Source organism: Dreissena polymorpha, chromosome 9 (assembly GCF_020536995.1).
Source record: "Dreissena polymorpha isolate Duluth1 chromosome 9, UMN_Dpol_1.0, whole genome shotgun sequence".
Lineage (NCBI taxonomy): Eukaryota > Metazoa > Mollusca > Bivalvia > Myida > Dreissenidae > Dreissena > Dreissena polymorpha.
This window is the reverse complement of record NC_068363.1, coordinates 69069885-69086321: the sequence shown is the minus strand read 5'-3', so window position 1 is coordinate 69086321 and position 16437 is coordinate 69069885. Positions and strand designations below refer to the sequence as shown.

General features: G+C 35.6%; 2 protein-coding genes across 5 annotated transcripts; one reads left to right on the top strand and one right to left on the bottom strand.

Moving 5' to 3' along the window:
• The first annotated feature begins 42 nt into the window (after window positions 1-42).
• LOC127846130 (uncharacterized) lies at window positions 43-8852 on the top strand. The gene is made up of 14 exons (XM_052377307.1): window positions 43-186; window positions 1010-1258; window positions 2150-2224; window positions 2993-3296; window positions 4330-4565; window positions 4984-5156; window positions 5373-5510; window positions 5860-6089; window positions 6724-6837; window positions 7183-7413; window positions 7573-7605; window positions 7821-7934; window positions 8203-8259; window positions 8842-8852. The coding sequence occupies exons 2-14, from the start codon at window positions 1175-1177 to the stop codon at window positions 8850-8852; spliced, it is 1800 nt and encodes a 599-aa protein (XP_052233267.1). The 5' UTR covers window positions 43-186; window positions 1010-1174.
• LOC127845340 (uncharacterized) lies at window positions 8836-16278 on the bottom strand. 4 transcript variants are annotated; one of them, XM_052376204.1, is made up of 9 exons: window positions 16146-16278; window positions 14386-14518; window positions 12946-13058; window positions 12148-12357; window positions 11824-11910; window positions 11286-11345; window positions 10971-10993; window positions 9409-9496; window positions 8836-8980 (listed from the first exon to the last, which is right to left on the bottom strand). In XM_052376204.1, the coding sequence occupies exons 2-9, from the start codon at window positions 14414-14416 to the stop codon at window positions 8891-8893; spliced, it is 702 nt and encodes a 233-aa protein (XP_052232164.1). In that variant the 5' UTR covers window positions 14417-14518; window positions 16146-16278; the 3' UTR covers window positions 8836-8890. The 4 variants fall into 4 exon arrangements, 3 of the variants coding, with proteins under 3 accessions (XP_052232164.1, XP_052232162.1, XP_052232161.1); XM_052376201.1 differs by having other exon boundaries at window positions 8837-8980; window positions 12946-13177; XM_052376202.1 differs by lacking the exon at window positions 11824-11910 and having other exon boundaries at window positions 12946-13177.
• Between the last annotated feature and the right edge of the window lie 159 nt (window positions 16279-16437).

Below are 16437 nucleotides of genomic sequence, written 5' to 3'. Positions count from 1 at the left end.
TGCGATATTTTGTGTAAAATCGAAAATTGATTACATGTTTAGATAGCCATCGACAACAGGTACACTAGAAACAGAATGGCGATCTTACTACGGAAGAAAATTTCTGAAGGAGAGGATGTTCGGATAAAGACATTTAGGTTGTCCCTGCCATCTGAAGAAGATCACACAGGCCATCCCTTGGGCGAAGTAACTTTGTTTTACAAAATACTTAGAAATATTGCACTGTATTTACAGTTGGTTGAGACTATTCTCATCATACTTATTTACTAAGACAGGATGATACCCTGTGATTTTTGGGCAATTAAACCAAACATCAATATATATATATATATATATATATATATATATATATATATATATATATATATATATATATATATATATATATATATATATATATATAATTTAATGTTTCAAATTGCAAAACAGTTGAAATAGTCTCTTGTCTAATTAGAATTGATAAGAACAACCTTACGTAACTTAATCGTATTAACTGAAACGTAATGTAACGCCATATCTTTATACTAACGATTATAACGACATGTCAACAGATAAGGTCACTCTTTTTTATTCAAATACCAATACGTTAGCTAGTTTAAGTGGTATTGCTAGCCAACATTGATATTTGTGTGGCTATTTGTATACGTTTACAAATTTGAAATGCGTGTAATGGTGCGCGTGTTTCCAGTGCTGTAGATTATGTGATGGTAGCTGTAGGTACATAACTTTTAACATATTCCTGTTTGAAAGGCATTATCAGGAAATCGTTGCCTATAAATGCATGAAGTTTACAGTTTTTTTTCCAGCGACGATAAACCGTATATTTCGAAAATTAACATTCCAAAGATTCTTAATTACTGTGGCACTATTTATGTAAATACAATTTTAAGTAGATGTATGCTAATGGATAGACATAATGTAGTTACTCGATATGCATGGGCAATTTTTAATTTGAACAGAAACAACGTTTTCCTGATAAAGCCTAAATATGTTCTTTAAAAAATAACAGGAGGCTGGACTCTCGGAGCCAATTGATAAAGACCTAATAAAGTTGATAGGCTAATTAGTTGACGACGGTGTCACAGATGTTGGGGAACTCAGTCGCCATATCCAGCAGCATGTCACACGATGCCATCCAGAAACGCCCTCATCGAATCGTCGATTTCACCCTACTATGAGAACCATTCAGAATCACATGTATTCTTCGCAGAAAAAGAAGTTCACCTCACCGGATGATCAGGGCAAAGTCAAAGAAATTGTAAGAAACAAATGTCCATGGTGTAGATGTACGGTTGCATATATTGTAAAGGGACTTGTTCATAGTCTGTCTAATTGAAAATTTTGCCACTTTTTGTCACAACTTCACACATTGAAAAACATACATCAGGGAGCGAAATAACAGTTATGACGCAGACATGTAATGAAAAAAAATTCGTTAATGAATAATCATCATTAGTTGGTGTAAACTGGTGTCGTTGTTTCTTTAAATCTATTACTGTTTTTTTAATGGAGCACTTTTGTTTCGATGTTTACATTTATCAATTTAAATCATTGAATTAATATCGAAATGCCTATATCAGGGAACAAGTCATTTTAAGACAGGCGAAAACCATAAAATTGTAGTATAAAGCTTTGACAAGTATTTAGTATTTGAGCTCGATTGCATAGAAAGCCTAAGGCTTATTAGAAACGCTTGCGAGTCCATTTCCTGGTACTAGAATAAGTACTTGGTGTCTATGGGTGAAAATCTAAAGAACGCTCCCACAGTGGGGATCGCACCCGTGATCTCCCGATTGCTAGGCGGACACTTTATCCACTACACCACTACGATCTTGACAATTATTGAACCATACTAATTTGAATAACGTTCACAATAAAAACATTTCATACAACCTCACAGTTATATTGAACAAAGTCGGTAGTTTACATAGCGCATGGTTTAGGTAAATTGTATTTTCAAGTTTTAAATAGCTTACTAGTAGTAAATTGAATCCACAGGCTTATCGTTGTATTTTGTTAAGTATACAACTAGTAACCGCTGTTTTGGTTTATAAATTATGTTAAGAAAGGTTACTTTCGGTTGACCTTGTACCAATTGTTTTTTAATATTTTGTTTTGTTCATATGCGAAATTACATTTAATAATTTAGCTGACGCAGTGGAAAACAGATCATCCCAATGACCTTGTCTTTGTAAGACACAAATCCGGAGAAGAGTCGCCAGAGGTATTGTGGGCACGTGTTAGAGTTATGAATAGTTTAGTTAGTTATGTTATAGTTATATTTATAACGTCGTGTGCGATTCTTGCACTGTTACCATGGTTACTATACTTTGATTTTTTGTTAAACCCCGCATGAAGTGCTGATGATAACGTATGGAAGTGTCGTACGTCCGTCCATCATCGTCTATGAATTGTCATATGTCTGTCCATCATCGTCTATGAATTGTCATATGTCCGTCTATCATCGTCTATGAATTGTCATATGTCCGTCTATCATCGTGTATGAATTGCCATACGTCCGTCCATCATCGTCTATGAATTGTCATACTTCCGTCCATCAGTCCGTCTATCATCGTCTATGAATTGCCATACGTCCGTCCATCATCGTCTATGAATTGTCATACTTCCGTCCATCATCGTCTATGAATTGTCATACGTCCGTCCATCATCGTCTATGAATTGTCATACTTCCGTCCATCATCGTCTATGAATTGCCATACGTCCGTCCATCATCGTCTATGAATTGTCATACGTCCGTCCATCATCGTCTATGAATTGTCATACGTCCGTCCACCATCGTCTATGAATTGTCAAACGTCCGTCCATCATCGTCTATGAATTGTCATACGTCCGTCCACCATCGTCTATGAATTGTCAAACGTCCGTCCACCATCGTCAGGAGAAACAGTCAGTTGTTTCAGAAATTTTAAGATTAATTTTTATTGACATTATAAAATTTTAATATTTTATGTTGATACCATGTCATTTGCAGAAACTGCTGATAGTGTACCAGTCGAATTTCATGAAGGGTTTACTAAAGAGGTATGGGGGCTACATCACCCTTTTGGACGCTACCTACAGGACCACAAAGTTCACCTTGCCGCTATTTTGCCTGGCCGTAAAGACCAACGTGGACCATCAGGTCGTTGGTTGTTTCATTACAGAAGATGAAACGACCAAATCCATAAGCGAAGCTCTTCGCATCCTTAAGGATAATAATTCTGAATGGGTGCCTACCTTCATAATGACCGACTTCGACGAAAAAGAAATTTCAGCACTGGAATATTTATATCCAGGCAAGGGAACATGCTAATGTTTGTAAATGTGTTTCTTCGTATAAAAACGCCTCATACCATTCTTCTTTCTAAAACATTTTATATTACAAAATATGTTGTGTTTAAATGTTATATATCTAGGTGTCGGTTTATCTTAAATAAAAATGCGTATTACTAATGCCAATTTTAAAATATATATAAGTATATTTATTTTAGGATTGTTCATACAATAATCCGAATGTATTTTAAAGATATAGCTCAAAAGGTCCGAAACAGATGTGACGTGCATGAATGTTTTTCATTACGATACACTTGGGTATACAATTTGTGTACGGCTTTTTTTAATACCGAAATGACGTGTTCAATTTTCGCTAATGATACCCGCAAATTAGTACGTATACTTATATAGCTCAAAACATAAAGAACTCATGAGATATACATGTATAATTTGTTTCAGACTTATTAACAAAGCCATGGATTGACATCACCATGTTGATTCAATGTTAAAGCGGGTATATACGATTTTTATATGTGCTGAATTGTAAAATATTGATACAAATATGTTATAATAACACACAATATGCAAGAAAAATGATACATTTAAGACGAATTTCATAAAATACAGCAAATACAAATTAGAGCCCCGAGCCGATTGTGACGAAGATAATTCGTAATTATTTTCCTACAATAACCGATGCATTCGTCTTTTTAGTAAGTGTTCGTGTGTCGTATGAATCGATATCGCTGCAGGAATTTCAAATGAACCGTTAAACTAAATTTAGATTCACATCGTACATGCATGATATACATGCTGGCGAATTCGGCTGTACAGCCTTTTTCGATTTTAGAATTAAATATCTGGCTTATTTAGCATTTTTCGACGCATGTTCTTCTTAACTTTTATTTTAGTTTATATTGAAATATATGTATAATAAGTTTTTACACCTTTTATATTAATAAATAAATATTTGACAAGATCGTATATACCCGCTTTAAGTAATTTTGAAACTTTAACTTAATGCATTCAGAACATTTTATTTCTTTTGCACAACAGATGCAAAAGTGCTGATCTGCGACTTCCACCGGGAGCAAGCGTGGAGTCGGTGGCTAAAGAAAAGAGAAAACCAAGTCTCGGATACAGACGGTGTTTTGAAACACCTGCATTCTTTAGCCCGAGCAACATCTGAAATCCAGTTTGAAATGGCACTGGAGAAATTGCAAGAATCTGCATTTTGGGGAAATGTCAGATTTTCTTCTTACATGTCTAGGATTTGGTTGCCAGTGAAAGAGGTGATTGCTTGCAGTAGTAAAATAGAATTTGATGCAAATCAACATCATTTGCTCTTTTCAAACTACAGGCTACCGACACTGAGTTATGAGATGTTCCTTAAAGTAGTTTTAGTTTAGTTTAAACCTATTTATTTTAGCTCGATTGCATCGAAAGCCGTAGGCTTATATAAACGCTGTCGAGTCCGTTTCCTGGGCAAATAGCCAGTACTTGGTGTCTTTGAGGGACGTAGTTTTAGAACGTACACTTTTGTTAAGGGAGCAAGTGGTTAAATAAAAATAATATTTAATTTAAGTGCTCATCAAGCATTTTTATAGCGATTTTTTGTAAAGATAGGCGAAACACAAGTTCGTTCCTCATTTTCGCTTTTCAGCATATAAATGTTTATGCATGTATATTTAAAACTTGACTATTATGCAGCGATGGGCTAGGTGCTACCGCGCTGGGCTCAACATCAATGTTCACACCAACAACGGATTAGAGAGGTTACACCAGTCCTTCAAGCGCTCTTACCTCAAGGGAAAGACTCAAGCCACACTGTCCCGGACTGTTAATTCCCTCATAGAACAGTTCTTTCCGGATAAGTATCGCAGGTGATGGAAGACTCCTGTACAAAACTTTTCTATTTTATATAATATGCCATTACATAAAATCGTTTCAAAAGCAAAGGTATTCACAAATAAATTGCTGTGTTGGCATGCTTATATAACTGAATTAATAAAACCTCCCATGATCACCAAATACGGATATGTTTTAATCAAGTAAAATGAAGTGCGAAAGGACTCATTTGGGCATTTTTAATTTTACAGTTACGTTGCAGGGAATCAGGCTATGATTGGCACCTTCAGTCGTATTAACCCGGAAATTCCAGATTTTCTGCACAAACGGCCTACACATGTCATTAAGACGTGTTTTGAGATGATGGAGATGTCCAAGGAAATACCAGAGTTTGTTTCTATTATAATGATAAACACTACTATGTATCATTCGATGTGTATGCATCAACTGCATAATCAGTAAGGTCAACGCGCTAAAATACGGAAGCAGAATATAACGACGCAATTAACTAATATGTCCATATCTCATTTACTTAATATGATCCCTTTAAAACAACTTCTGTACACAATGTATACTAAAGTGCGCTGGGAAATGAAATGATACAATTAGTCAAAATAAATAACAAAGCATTTTCAAATATAACAGCGCACAAATGCTATTGAAATTGTACGATTAATAGTATCATACTTCTTTACAGTGTATAGCATCTGATTAAATGTTTGATATGATGTGTTTTAGGACTGATATCGTGAGGAATGATGAGGGCTACTTCTCTGTAGGAAAACACAGTGTCTTCCTCGGTGACACGAAACAGTTTGCAAAGTGTTCATGTTTTGCCTGGGGGAAAAATATGTTGCCATGCAAACATATGTTTTCTTTATTGAGATCCGGCGATTCGTACAACTGGGATGCTTTAGGCTCAAGCGTCCGAGAATCACCCTTTTTGAATGTCGACTACGCAAATGCAGGTATGTTTAAGGTTATGTTAAATAACATATTTTGTTTCACCAATATATAAGCCTTGATCCAGTTTTGCAGTTCACAGAAGCTAACAATTTAAAATTGTAAAAAATCACACAATTTTCTTTGCACAAGCATGCATATGTCTATTTCAATGTTTGTCTTTGAATTGAAACAAATACCATTTGAAAGATATTATATAACAACGTCGGTATCGCAAAACGAAAATTGTATTTTGTAATTTTTTTCATACTTGAAACTTGTCAGCCAATGACTTTTATTTGACAAATTTAATCACCTGACTGATTAATATACAATATACATGTAATGTCCTATAACTCGAAAATGAGTTTGTAAAAGGAAACTACAATTTTTAATTCCCCTGGTATTGTATCATCTGATATAATGTAATAATCTAATATCATCTGAACTACTTTTCCTTTTTCGACTACATGTATCAATTTTAAACTGACATATCTTTCCCTCTGTAATATTTTCCACGTGTCATCTGCGATTAAAACGACCAAAACGTAAAACTATCAACCGAATTATTTCCACCATTTTAACGCGGATGCTTTAATCACCATTTTAATGTAACATTTTAACGGTTGGTATCATGTTTGACATTAATTTATATTTCAGTTGACACGGAATGTTATACGAACAAAACTGAAAAGCCGGCATTAGTATCCTTGTATGGGACGAATGATGCAAGCTCTTCAGAAGCCCCCTCACAGACTGCTGTACACCAGAAAGGTATACTAGCTAACTATCGGTCTGTCCGTCGGTCTTATTTGTATTAACAACTATAATATTTTATAGTTATCATTTACAAATTTAAAATTATTGCGCATTGTTGATTCACACTTGTTCAAAGTTAAATTTGCTCGATAACAGTGGCGGAAAATAACGCTTTAACCCAGTAACACCTGGAAATGAAAAACACTTTTTAAATAATAAAATATACACCCTAGATTGAACGCTGTATATATCGTTGGTTTGATATATATCCTGTTTTCTTTGGTAAATAAGCAAAACCGTTCTAGTCTCTTTGAACTTCTGCATAATAAGTGGATGCAGATAATATTTAATATATTGCAGAAGTATCGACAATTTCCCTTCAAAAGTCACTGCGGGAAAAATTGGACGTTCTTAAAGAACAGAGCTACATTATTCAAGAACGTAACGTCCTAGAAGATGTCATCAATGACTTAGATAAAGTCATAAGTGCTATTCCAAAATCAAGCACCTTGACCGAAAGACCAGTGCTTAAAAGGACTTTAAGTCTGAAATTGCGTCGCAAACCCACAAAGAATAGGAAGATATATAAAGGTATGTAGTACGCTTGATATTTCTCTTTGTGGATTGTGTTTAACGGTCGATTGATATTTAGTGAAGGAAAATGGAAAAATAAATTGTGATTTTTTTTTATATCGTTTATATTTGAGCATCAAGTATTGTTACGAATAATGTAATGATTTCTATCCTCAGAGGTGCCCATGTGCGAGGTACCCATATCCAAAGGTGATACCATTGTGCCACTTGATTCTGTCGTCAATATGTATGGTTGGTTTGTCTTCTCATTATAAGAGTACAAGCTAAAATTGGCGTACAAAAAGACAGTCAATCGATTTACGCGCAGTGTTTTGCTTTCATAACACAATGTCTATATATGCAACTGTTATAACATCTTATAATAAAAAACTAAATAATATAATATATTGTCTTTATTTTCAAAGACATGCGAGTTCACGATGCTCCAATCGACACCGAAGGGCGATCATTTACGCAACCAAAGTGCAGTGTTGATGCAGAAGGTATCTTCTTCAAAGAAAACAACACAGTTCAGGAAGGTAAACAACTGTCGTATAATATACATACACGCGAGTAAACTTACTTAACATGCTGTTGCTCATTTATCACTACAGTTAAGAAATTTTCCTACATATACGTTTGTCTTTCCTCACAACGACACTTCAAGTCGGCAACTAAAAAGCATAAACTTATATTTATATGCTATTTATTACTTATGTGTCATGTACATGAAAGCAATAATTAATATTAAAGTAAAAGTACTGTGTAATTTCCAATAACACGCTTTGCAAATAAAACGATTTTCAGCAGAGCCATGCGAGTCTCTCCCTGACCTGAACACTTTCGAGATAGATGAGATAGAAGGTAAAAATTATTTATGTCTTTAAAAAACAAAGCAAAATACAAAATATATTCATTTTATCACAAACCCCTATACGATTTTTTTAAAAGTAATAATTATAATAATAATAACAACAATAATAATGTTCTTTATTGAGTACCGACTATTGCCACAGTATTGCCACAGTAAACTGCCTTTGAAATAATCCATTAGTAGAAGTCGCATGTGGCCTCCACAGGCACTCGGAATTAGCTACTACCCCCCCCCCCCCCCAAGCTGTTACCCCCTTCCAAACTCTCATGGAAATGGAAACACAACAAAAACATGTACCACAATTGGTTCATACTTTAGAACATCTTTACATTATAATGAATTCAATACAGGCCCAGGACTTGTCCTGAAAAGCTTGCACATGGAAGACTTACATACACCAAAACCCCGCTTAACAGGTTATTGGTGATAATCAATTATACCTGAATTGTAAGAATACCAACTATTTAGACTAATTTTATAAGGTCCTTTGTGTCGTCTTTAAAGCTTGGTTTTACTGTATTTGTAGAACATCTAAATGACCATACATGAAAGGATGAATGTGTGTTTTAAAGGATCTTCTTGAACAAGTTTTGTTTATCTGACAAGAAAGAATACTTTCTGTCATTGATTTACCCGTTTGTTCTTCTTTTTCGTCATGGTAGGTTTCTCCCTTTTAACCTTACCAGTCTTGACTTCCATCTTCTTGCGTTTCTGTAAAGTTATTATGCTATCAGTCCATATTACCAGTACAAATGCTACAAATTACTACCGGTTATATAATTTGAAAAGCGTATACCTTTGGAGATGATTTGAAATAATGTGAATACATCCCTTTCATTAAAGTCATTCTTTTAATGAAAACATAAAATTTGTTTATAGCATTGTGCCATGCTATCAGATCAATTGGCATGCTACATATATATAGTGTCATATAAGCAGGGCAATCATTGTCTTTCATGCTTGAACCAATTATTACTATATTATGATACATAAAAATAGGACACAGATGAATCAAACACACATTCTGCTGATTTATATTAAAATCAAGTAATGAAAATACCTATGAAAGAAATATTTATGTAACTTGTCAAGATGGAAAGTGTTAAAAAGTATGTAGCATATTGTCATAAAATTAGTACCAAGCATAAGCCATTCAACTTGTATGCAGGCAGGAAAACAGCCACATCTTCAGTAATGTCAAGGTAAACAAATCCACTGCAGCATGACCTTTAATGCATGACGAAAAAACGGGATCATTAATGCAGTGTCTGTGAATGCACAATCATGTAAAATTAATATTCATTCAGGCTAAAAATTGCCATCCAGTAAAAAAGGGAAACTATGTCTAAACTATATTTGTGTTGTCCCGGACAATATTGGACGACCACTAATTCCAATGACCGTCAATATAAAACTAACAAAACAATTAAACCTATTTGACATGAAACTAACAAGAGAGTTACTGCAGTAATAGAATTCATGCAGCAAGTTTTAATATAAAACAAGAGCATCGCATAACGGGTGCTACGCTCGGCTGCGAAAGCTTGTCAGATTTTTTTTTAAAGGTCACAGCGACCTTGACCTTTGACCTAGTGACCCAAAATGGGTGTGGTGTGTAGAACTCATCAAGGTGCATATACATATGAAGTTTCAAAGTTGAAGGTGGAAGCACTTTGATTTTAGAGCCAATGATAAGGTTTTAGCATGACGCCGGCGGACGACGAGCAGGCTATGACAATACCTAGGGTTTTCTCCGAAAACAGCCTCGCTAATAAATATTGTTCGGGTGTCTAAAAATAAAGCAACAATGAGTGCCTTATGTTGGCATATGTTTATGTTGTATGTAATTCCATTAAGAACGGTGATTTTTATGTAACTAGTTAAGAATGCATTACATTTATGTATATATAGGTTAACAACAGCTGTCACCATAGGATGACTTATGCCCCCTATAAACGCTTGATAGAAGTTATGAGCTTTTTTCGAAACCTAAACGCAGACCCTAAGTTCAAGGTCAAGGTCACAGGGGTCAAAATTTGTGTGCGCATGGTAAGGCTTTGTCCATATACACATGCATGCCAAATATGAAGTTGCTATCTGAAGCGACATAGAAGTTATGAGCATTTTTCGAAACCTAAACGTAAAGTGTCACAGACAGACAGTCCGATCACTATATGCCCTCCTTCGGCGGCATAAAAAGATGTGCCAGAAATTAATGACTTAAAGGATATAATACATGTAAATGTTAACAAATAGATTTTTTCAACGAAAGCAAAAACAACAAAACAAAATGCACCAAACAAGCTTCCTATTCCTTGATAACATGTATAAATCTGCGTTTATGTACTGTGCTTTCCCTATCGGTATTTTATGGCTATTTATTTCACACAGATTTCACTACCAGTAACATGATGATGAATAAAAACAAGAGCACCGCATAGCAGGTGCCAACGCTCGGCTGCAGGTGCAGTTTATTTTTTTTAAGAGTTCACAGTGATCTTGACCTTTGACCTAGTGACACAAAAAAGGGTGTGGCATGTATAACTCATCAAGGTGCAGCTACATATGAAGTTTCAAAGTTATAGGTGGAAGCACATAAAACATTGTGGCATTTCTTTTCCAACTGAAACAATTAACAAATGCATGTACATGCAAACAAAAAAGTCAACAATAACAAATGCACTAATCAAGCTTTATATACCTTGTGTGGCATTTCTTTGCCAACTGAAACAATTTACACATGCATGTACAGACATGGCATAAGTGCAAAACCTCATCCACCAAAGTTGACCATTTTGAAAAATAACAACAATTATATAATAATATGCAGAATACAACAGAAAGGAAATATGTCCTCAAAATAATAACACTAATATGGTCTTTACTTATATTTTACTTTCAAAATAGGTTTGGTTGTTGTTGTTTTTTTCAACAAAAAAAACCTAGTTTTAAGAACCAGTAGGACATTTCCACAATGAAACAGTGAGGGTTATCTGAAATTAACGGTATTTTTTACCTTCTTTCCATATCTTTTGGTATTTCTGGTTGCAGACCTCTTAGCTCTGGCTGTGACAACCTGAGAATGAATTGTGTGTGTGAAAATATGGAAAACAAAATTATATAAACTAACTAGTTTATCTTTTATACAATTACAGAATGTTATGTTCTGATATAACTGAATGGTTATGACATCAACTCTGTGGCCTGGCTTTCACACAAAGACATCTGTTGAACTTTTTATGTTTACCACTTAATGACAAACAATGCCTTAGATGATTAAAGGCATTGCTTTTGAAGTATATGACCAGCAGTCCAACTATTGCCTTACAGCTACCAATAATGAAGGGCATTTATTATTATGGTGCTGATCAGGGGCAAAAAGGCGAGGCTAAAAAGAGACATGACAGGGTGCCCAGCTTAACGGCTCTAAACATAACATTAATTTATAGGCTGTTACAAGCCATATGAGCAATCAATACTGGATTGCAATCACTTTATAAATGTTCATTAAAAATGATGAAATATCTGTACGATTAAATGCATAGAAAAGTTACCGTTATTTTATGTGTCTGAGACTTAATGTCCCTGGGAACTGGTACTTCACTTGCATCCACCTTGTCTTGAATCTCTGGTTGAGCTCCCTACAATTTATTTAACCATAATACAGGTATTATACTTTTTTTTAAACGGCTTATTTTATTCAAAAATATAAACATTACAGCAAAATCAAACTGTTATGAATATTTGTAGGTGGAAGCGCTTTGATTTTAGAGCCAATGTTAAGGTTTTAGCCTGATGCGGAATTGCAGTTTTGTGCATAAATCACATTTGCTTATGGCTCATAAATGCAGTCCACTTTGTTGTAGCACTAAACTCACAGTCTGCACAATATCCGAAAAGAGTGCTATGGTGCTGTCATGCTCCTGAACCGGTACTTCCGTGGCTGAGAGAGCTGGCCATTCTGTAGGATCTTGAACAGCAGCCTCCACACACAGCTGGTTTGGCAGGTCGTCCTGTATGGATGCTAAACACCTCCTAGCCCCTTCAGCACTCAGATGTAGTCCATCATGGGTCAAGTACAGGGACTTCTTAAAATTAAATTTTGATTATAGATAGTTACCGTACCAATTTGTTTTAAACATAACTAAGATATTAAAGCAGCAAATTCAATGAACTGGTTTCCCTCAACGAATAAAAAAATATTTTAGTTTCAATCAATTAGAGTGTACAACTCTGAACTGACCAAAATGATCATCCTGACGAAACTTATGCAAGAACTACTAAAGAAATGATAATACATGTTTATTTTTTAATTTCATTAACTTCCAGATTACAGCACAAACAGATATCTTTAATTATGGGGCTTTACGTCTAGAGCTGAAACCAACAAAACGTGCAAGTGTACCACCTCAAAGTAATACATCTATTTTAAAATTCATGATATTTCATGTAAAAGTTATTAAGAAACCAGTAATTGCAACAAAACTGCTCAATGAGTCAATTTTCACTAATTAAGGGGGCATATCTCTTGAGCAAAGAAGGATGTCTGAACAGAATTTGGGATTGGTCCACCGCAGTATAATGATGCATATATTTATTTAAAGTTTCATGATGATGAAATTCCATGCAACAGTTGCTGAGAAACTTCCTATTTCACTCTAGATCTTTCCCTATACCTGTTTAGTTGCTCCATAGTCCATGTATCTCACAGAAGGCACATGGTGACTCAGTTCCCACAGCATGCTGTTTGCGCTCCTTATCCACTGGCAGTAGTTCCTCAACTGTGCCCCTGAGAGTGGCCATCGGGGAAACATTCTCACATCAAAATCGCGTGGAAGAATCTCGCAAAGCACCACGTGTATTTCAGTGCACACACTGAATACAACATCAAGGATCTCTGTCACACAACTAAAAATAACAAGCAAATTCATTGAATTGATATACCCTGCCAATATGCTTCTGGACACAAAAGTGTTATATTTGACACTAAAGAAGCATTTTTTAAGAAACAAAGGGCCATAACTCTGCTATTAACAGATGGTGTACGATGCCATTGGGCGTGCATCATCCTCTTATCCATATATATACTCATACCAAGCTTCAATGAAATTCGCCAAAGCACTTCCAAGATATGGCTCCGGACACAAAAGTGCTGGACGGACAGATGGAAAGACGGACGGACAGACAACCCCAAAACAATATCCCTCCTCCTATGGCGAGGGATAATAAGTAAATGGTATTAGTTGCTCATTGTATTATCTTCCCATCACAAACAATTATTAACAAGAGATGTGTTCGTCAGAAACACAATGCCCTCTATTGCGCCGCTTTGTGTTTTTTTTTTTAACCTTTGACCTTGAAGGATGACCTTGACCTTTCACCACTCAAAATGTGCAGCTTCATGAGATACACATGCATGCCAAATATCAAGTTGCTATCTTCAATATTGAAAAAGTTATGGCCAATGTTAAAGTTTTCGGACGGACAGACGTCATATATTTGACATTTGACCTTGAAGGATGACCTTGACCTTTCACCACTCAAAATGTTCAGCTCCATGAGGTACACACGCATGCCAAATATCAAGTTTCTATCTTCAATATTGCAAAAGTAATGGCCAACGTTGAAGTTTTTTTTTCCCGACGGACGGACAGACTGAGACACATACTGACTGACGGGCAGTTCAACTTCTATGTGCCACCCTACTGGGGGCATAAAAAGTTACAAACAACTACAAAAATATTTGAGAAACTAACTTAACTATTTTATTTCATTAAAATGCCAATCCAAAAAAATCTAATAAGAAAGTTGATCAAGCTCATTTTTATTCATGCTACTAAGCTGTTCAGTGGCGGATCCAGGGTTTCTAGTTAGGGGGTTGGTGTGGACATTCAATAATACAGGCCAATGTAAAAGCATAATGGTGTAGAGAATGTGGTGTCCGCCTAGTGATAGGGAGTTAGGAGGTTCTCATTATCTTCTCCATAAACACCAAGTTCTGGTTCTTCCCAGGAACAGACTCGAGTGTCTCAATAAGCATAGTGCGTTCGCTGCAATAAAGCTAAGGTAAATAGGTTAAATAAAAACTAAAACTGAAAAATTACTGTTCAACATACCGGTAGAAATCGCTATCCTTGCAGCAAACATCGTTAGAGCCAAGATGCAGGTACAGTATGTCGTAACAACCTGACATCAGCTCTTGATGCAGCAGCTTTCTAAAGCCCTTCCGGTCAGACACATACTTTGCACCTGCATAGTAAAATAAGATCTTCCATTTGGAATTGGTTTTCATTTGCAATAATTTTTCTTGAGTTGTCATTTGTTATTGAATATTATGTAAAATAGTCATCATTGCTATGTTCGAGACAAGCAAGCTTATCTTTGTTAATATTTATCTAACTTGTTCTATGTTGCGTCAAATTTCAGGATTTGCAATCTTTTTTTCCCATTTTGGTTACAGCAGAAAGGGTATTTTTCTTGATTCCATAATACATGTTTTATCAGTGTAATAATATACATGACGTGTACATGTAAATACCATGAAACTGTCAGGGTAAAATATCTTTTTGGGTATTAAAGCAGTATTCAGTGGAGTTTTAAGCATTTCTTAAAAAACAAGAGATGCGTTTGTTGGAAACACAATGCCCCCTTTTGCACCGCTTTGAAGCCATCTACATGTATTCAAACTTTGACCTTGAAGGATGACCTTGACCTTTCACCACTCAAAAATGTGCAGCTCCATGAGATACACATGCATGCCAAATATCTAGTTGCTAACAAGGATGACCTTGACCTTTCATCACTCAAAATGTGCAGCTCCATGAGATATACATGCATGCCAAATATCAAGTTGCTATCTTCAATATTTAAAAAGTTATGGCCAATGTTAAATTTTTCAGACAGATGGAATATTTGACATTTGACCTTGAAGAATGACGTTGATTTTCACCTTTGACCACTCAAAATATTCAGCTCCAAGAGATACACATGCATAATTTTTTTTTCAAGTTGCTATCTTCAATATTTAAAAAGTTATGGCCAATGTTAAAGTTTTCGGACGGACGGAATATTTGACATTTGACCTTCACCTTTCACCACTCAAAATGTTCAGCTCCAGGAGATACACATACATGCCAAATATCAAATTGATATCATCAATAGTGAAAAAGTTATGGCCAATGTTAAAGTTTTCGGACGGATGGACAGATGCAATATATAAGACATCTGACCTTGAAGGATGACCTTGACCTTCACCTTTCACCACTCAAAATGTGCAGCTCAATGAGATGCACATGCATGCCAAATATCATAGTGCTATGTTAAATATTAATATAAAAGTTATGACCATTAAAGTGTTAGGACGGACGGACAGACAGACTGACAGTTCAACTGCTATATGCCACCCTACCGGGGGCATAAAAACAATTATTTGGTACACAAAGCTTCAAATAAATATTAAAATTAGCAACCTTTTTTCCAAAGGCAGCAACAAACACTGCAGGGCTAGATTGAACTTTACCGGTACGCAGTTGTTTACAACCATCGACAAAGCGGGGGTTTGGGGGCGGCAGCCCCCGATACTAAAGAAATATATAGGATAATAAGGCGTTGCGTAAGTTGTTATTTGTTAGGTGTTAAGGGTTAGAGTACGCTGTTTGATGTTAAGTGTTGCGTATTGGTAAAGTTCAATCGTCCCCACTGCAGTATAAGACAGTAGCTATAATAATTATGCCAACGCAAAAATCATCAAAAGACTATGGCGGCAATTTATATCGACTATATAAGACTATATAAGTAAAAGGGATAATATAAAGCAGCATGCCACAGAAACATGTTGGGTCTCACACTCAACTATAAACAGTTAAAAATTATTCACCAGATACGGGCAGAAAGTCAATCCTTGCATTTGGAGGACACGCAGACTTCAAACGATGGACATTGGAATCCCCGGCAATAAGAACACGAATATCGCTGCTGCACCAGACATGTGTTCACCTGAAACAGAATAAACAAAAGGCTTCCCGGCAAAGAACATCGTTCCGCGAACCCTGGGGAAGTTTAAAAACTCAAAATACAACACGACAACAAACAAACGCCCGAATTCAAATACAATCCGAACCTGGATTTTCCAAACAAGTTTAAGTTAACAACGTTCAGTTTTTAAATAG

Excerpts from the sequence above, each read along its gene's own strand:
- LOC127846130 (XM_052377307.1), top strand. The coding sequence starts at position 1,175 with ATGAGAACCATTCAGAATCACATGTATTCTTCGCAGAAAAAGAAGTTC. Across the intron at positions 7,414-7,572 it reads GAATAGGAAGATATATAAAG|AGGTGCCCATGTGCGAGGTA; the intron begins GTATGTAGTACG and ends TTCTATCCTCAG. Across the intron at positions 7,935-8,202 it reads AAACAACACAGTTCAGGAAG|CAGAGCCATGCGAGTCTCTC; the intron begins GTAAACAACTGT and ends AACGATTTTCAG.
- LOC127845340 (XM_052376201.1), bottom strand. The coding sequence starts at position 14,462 with ATGTCAGGTTGTTACGACATACTGTACCTGCATCTTGGCTCTAACGAT. Across the intron at positions 11,346-11,823 it reads CTCAGACACATAAAATAACG|GTTGTCACAGCCAGAGCTAA; the intron begins GTAACTTTTCTA and ends ATTCATTCTCAG. Across the intron at positions 9,497-10,970 it reads GCAAAGAAATGCCACACAAG|GTCATGCTGCAGTGGATTTG; the intron begins GTATATAAAGCT and ends CATGCATTAAAG.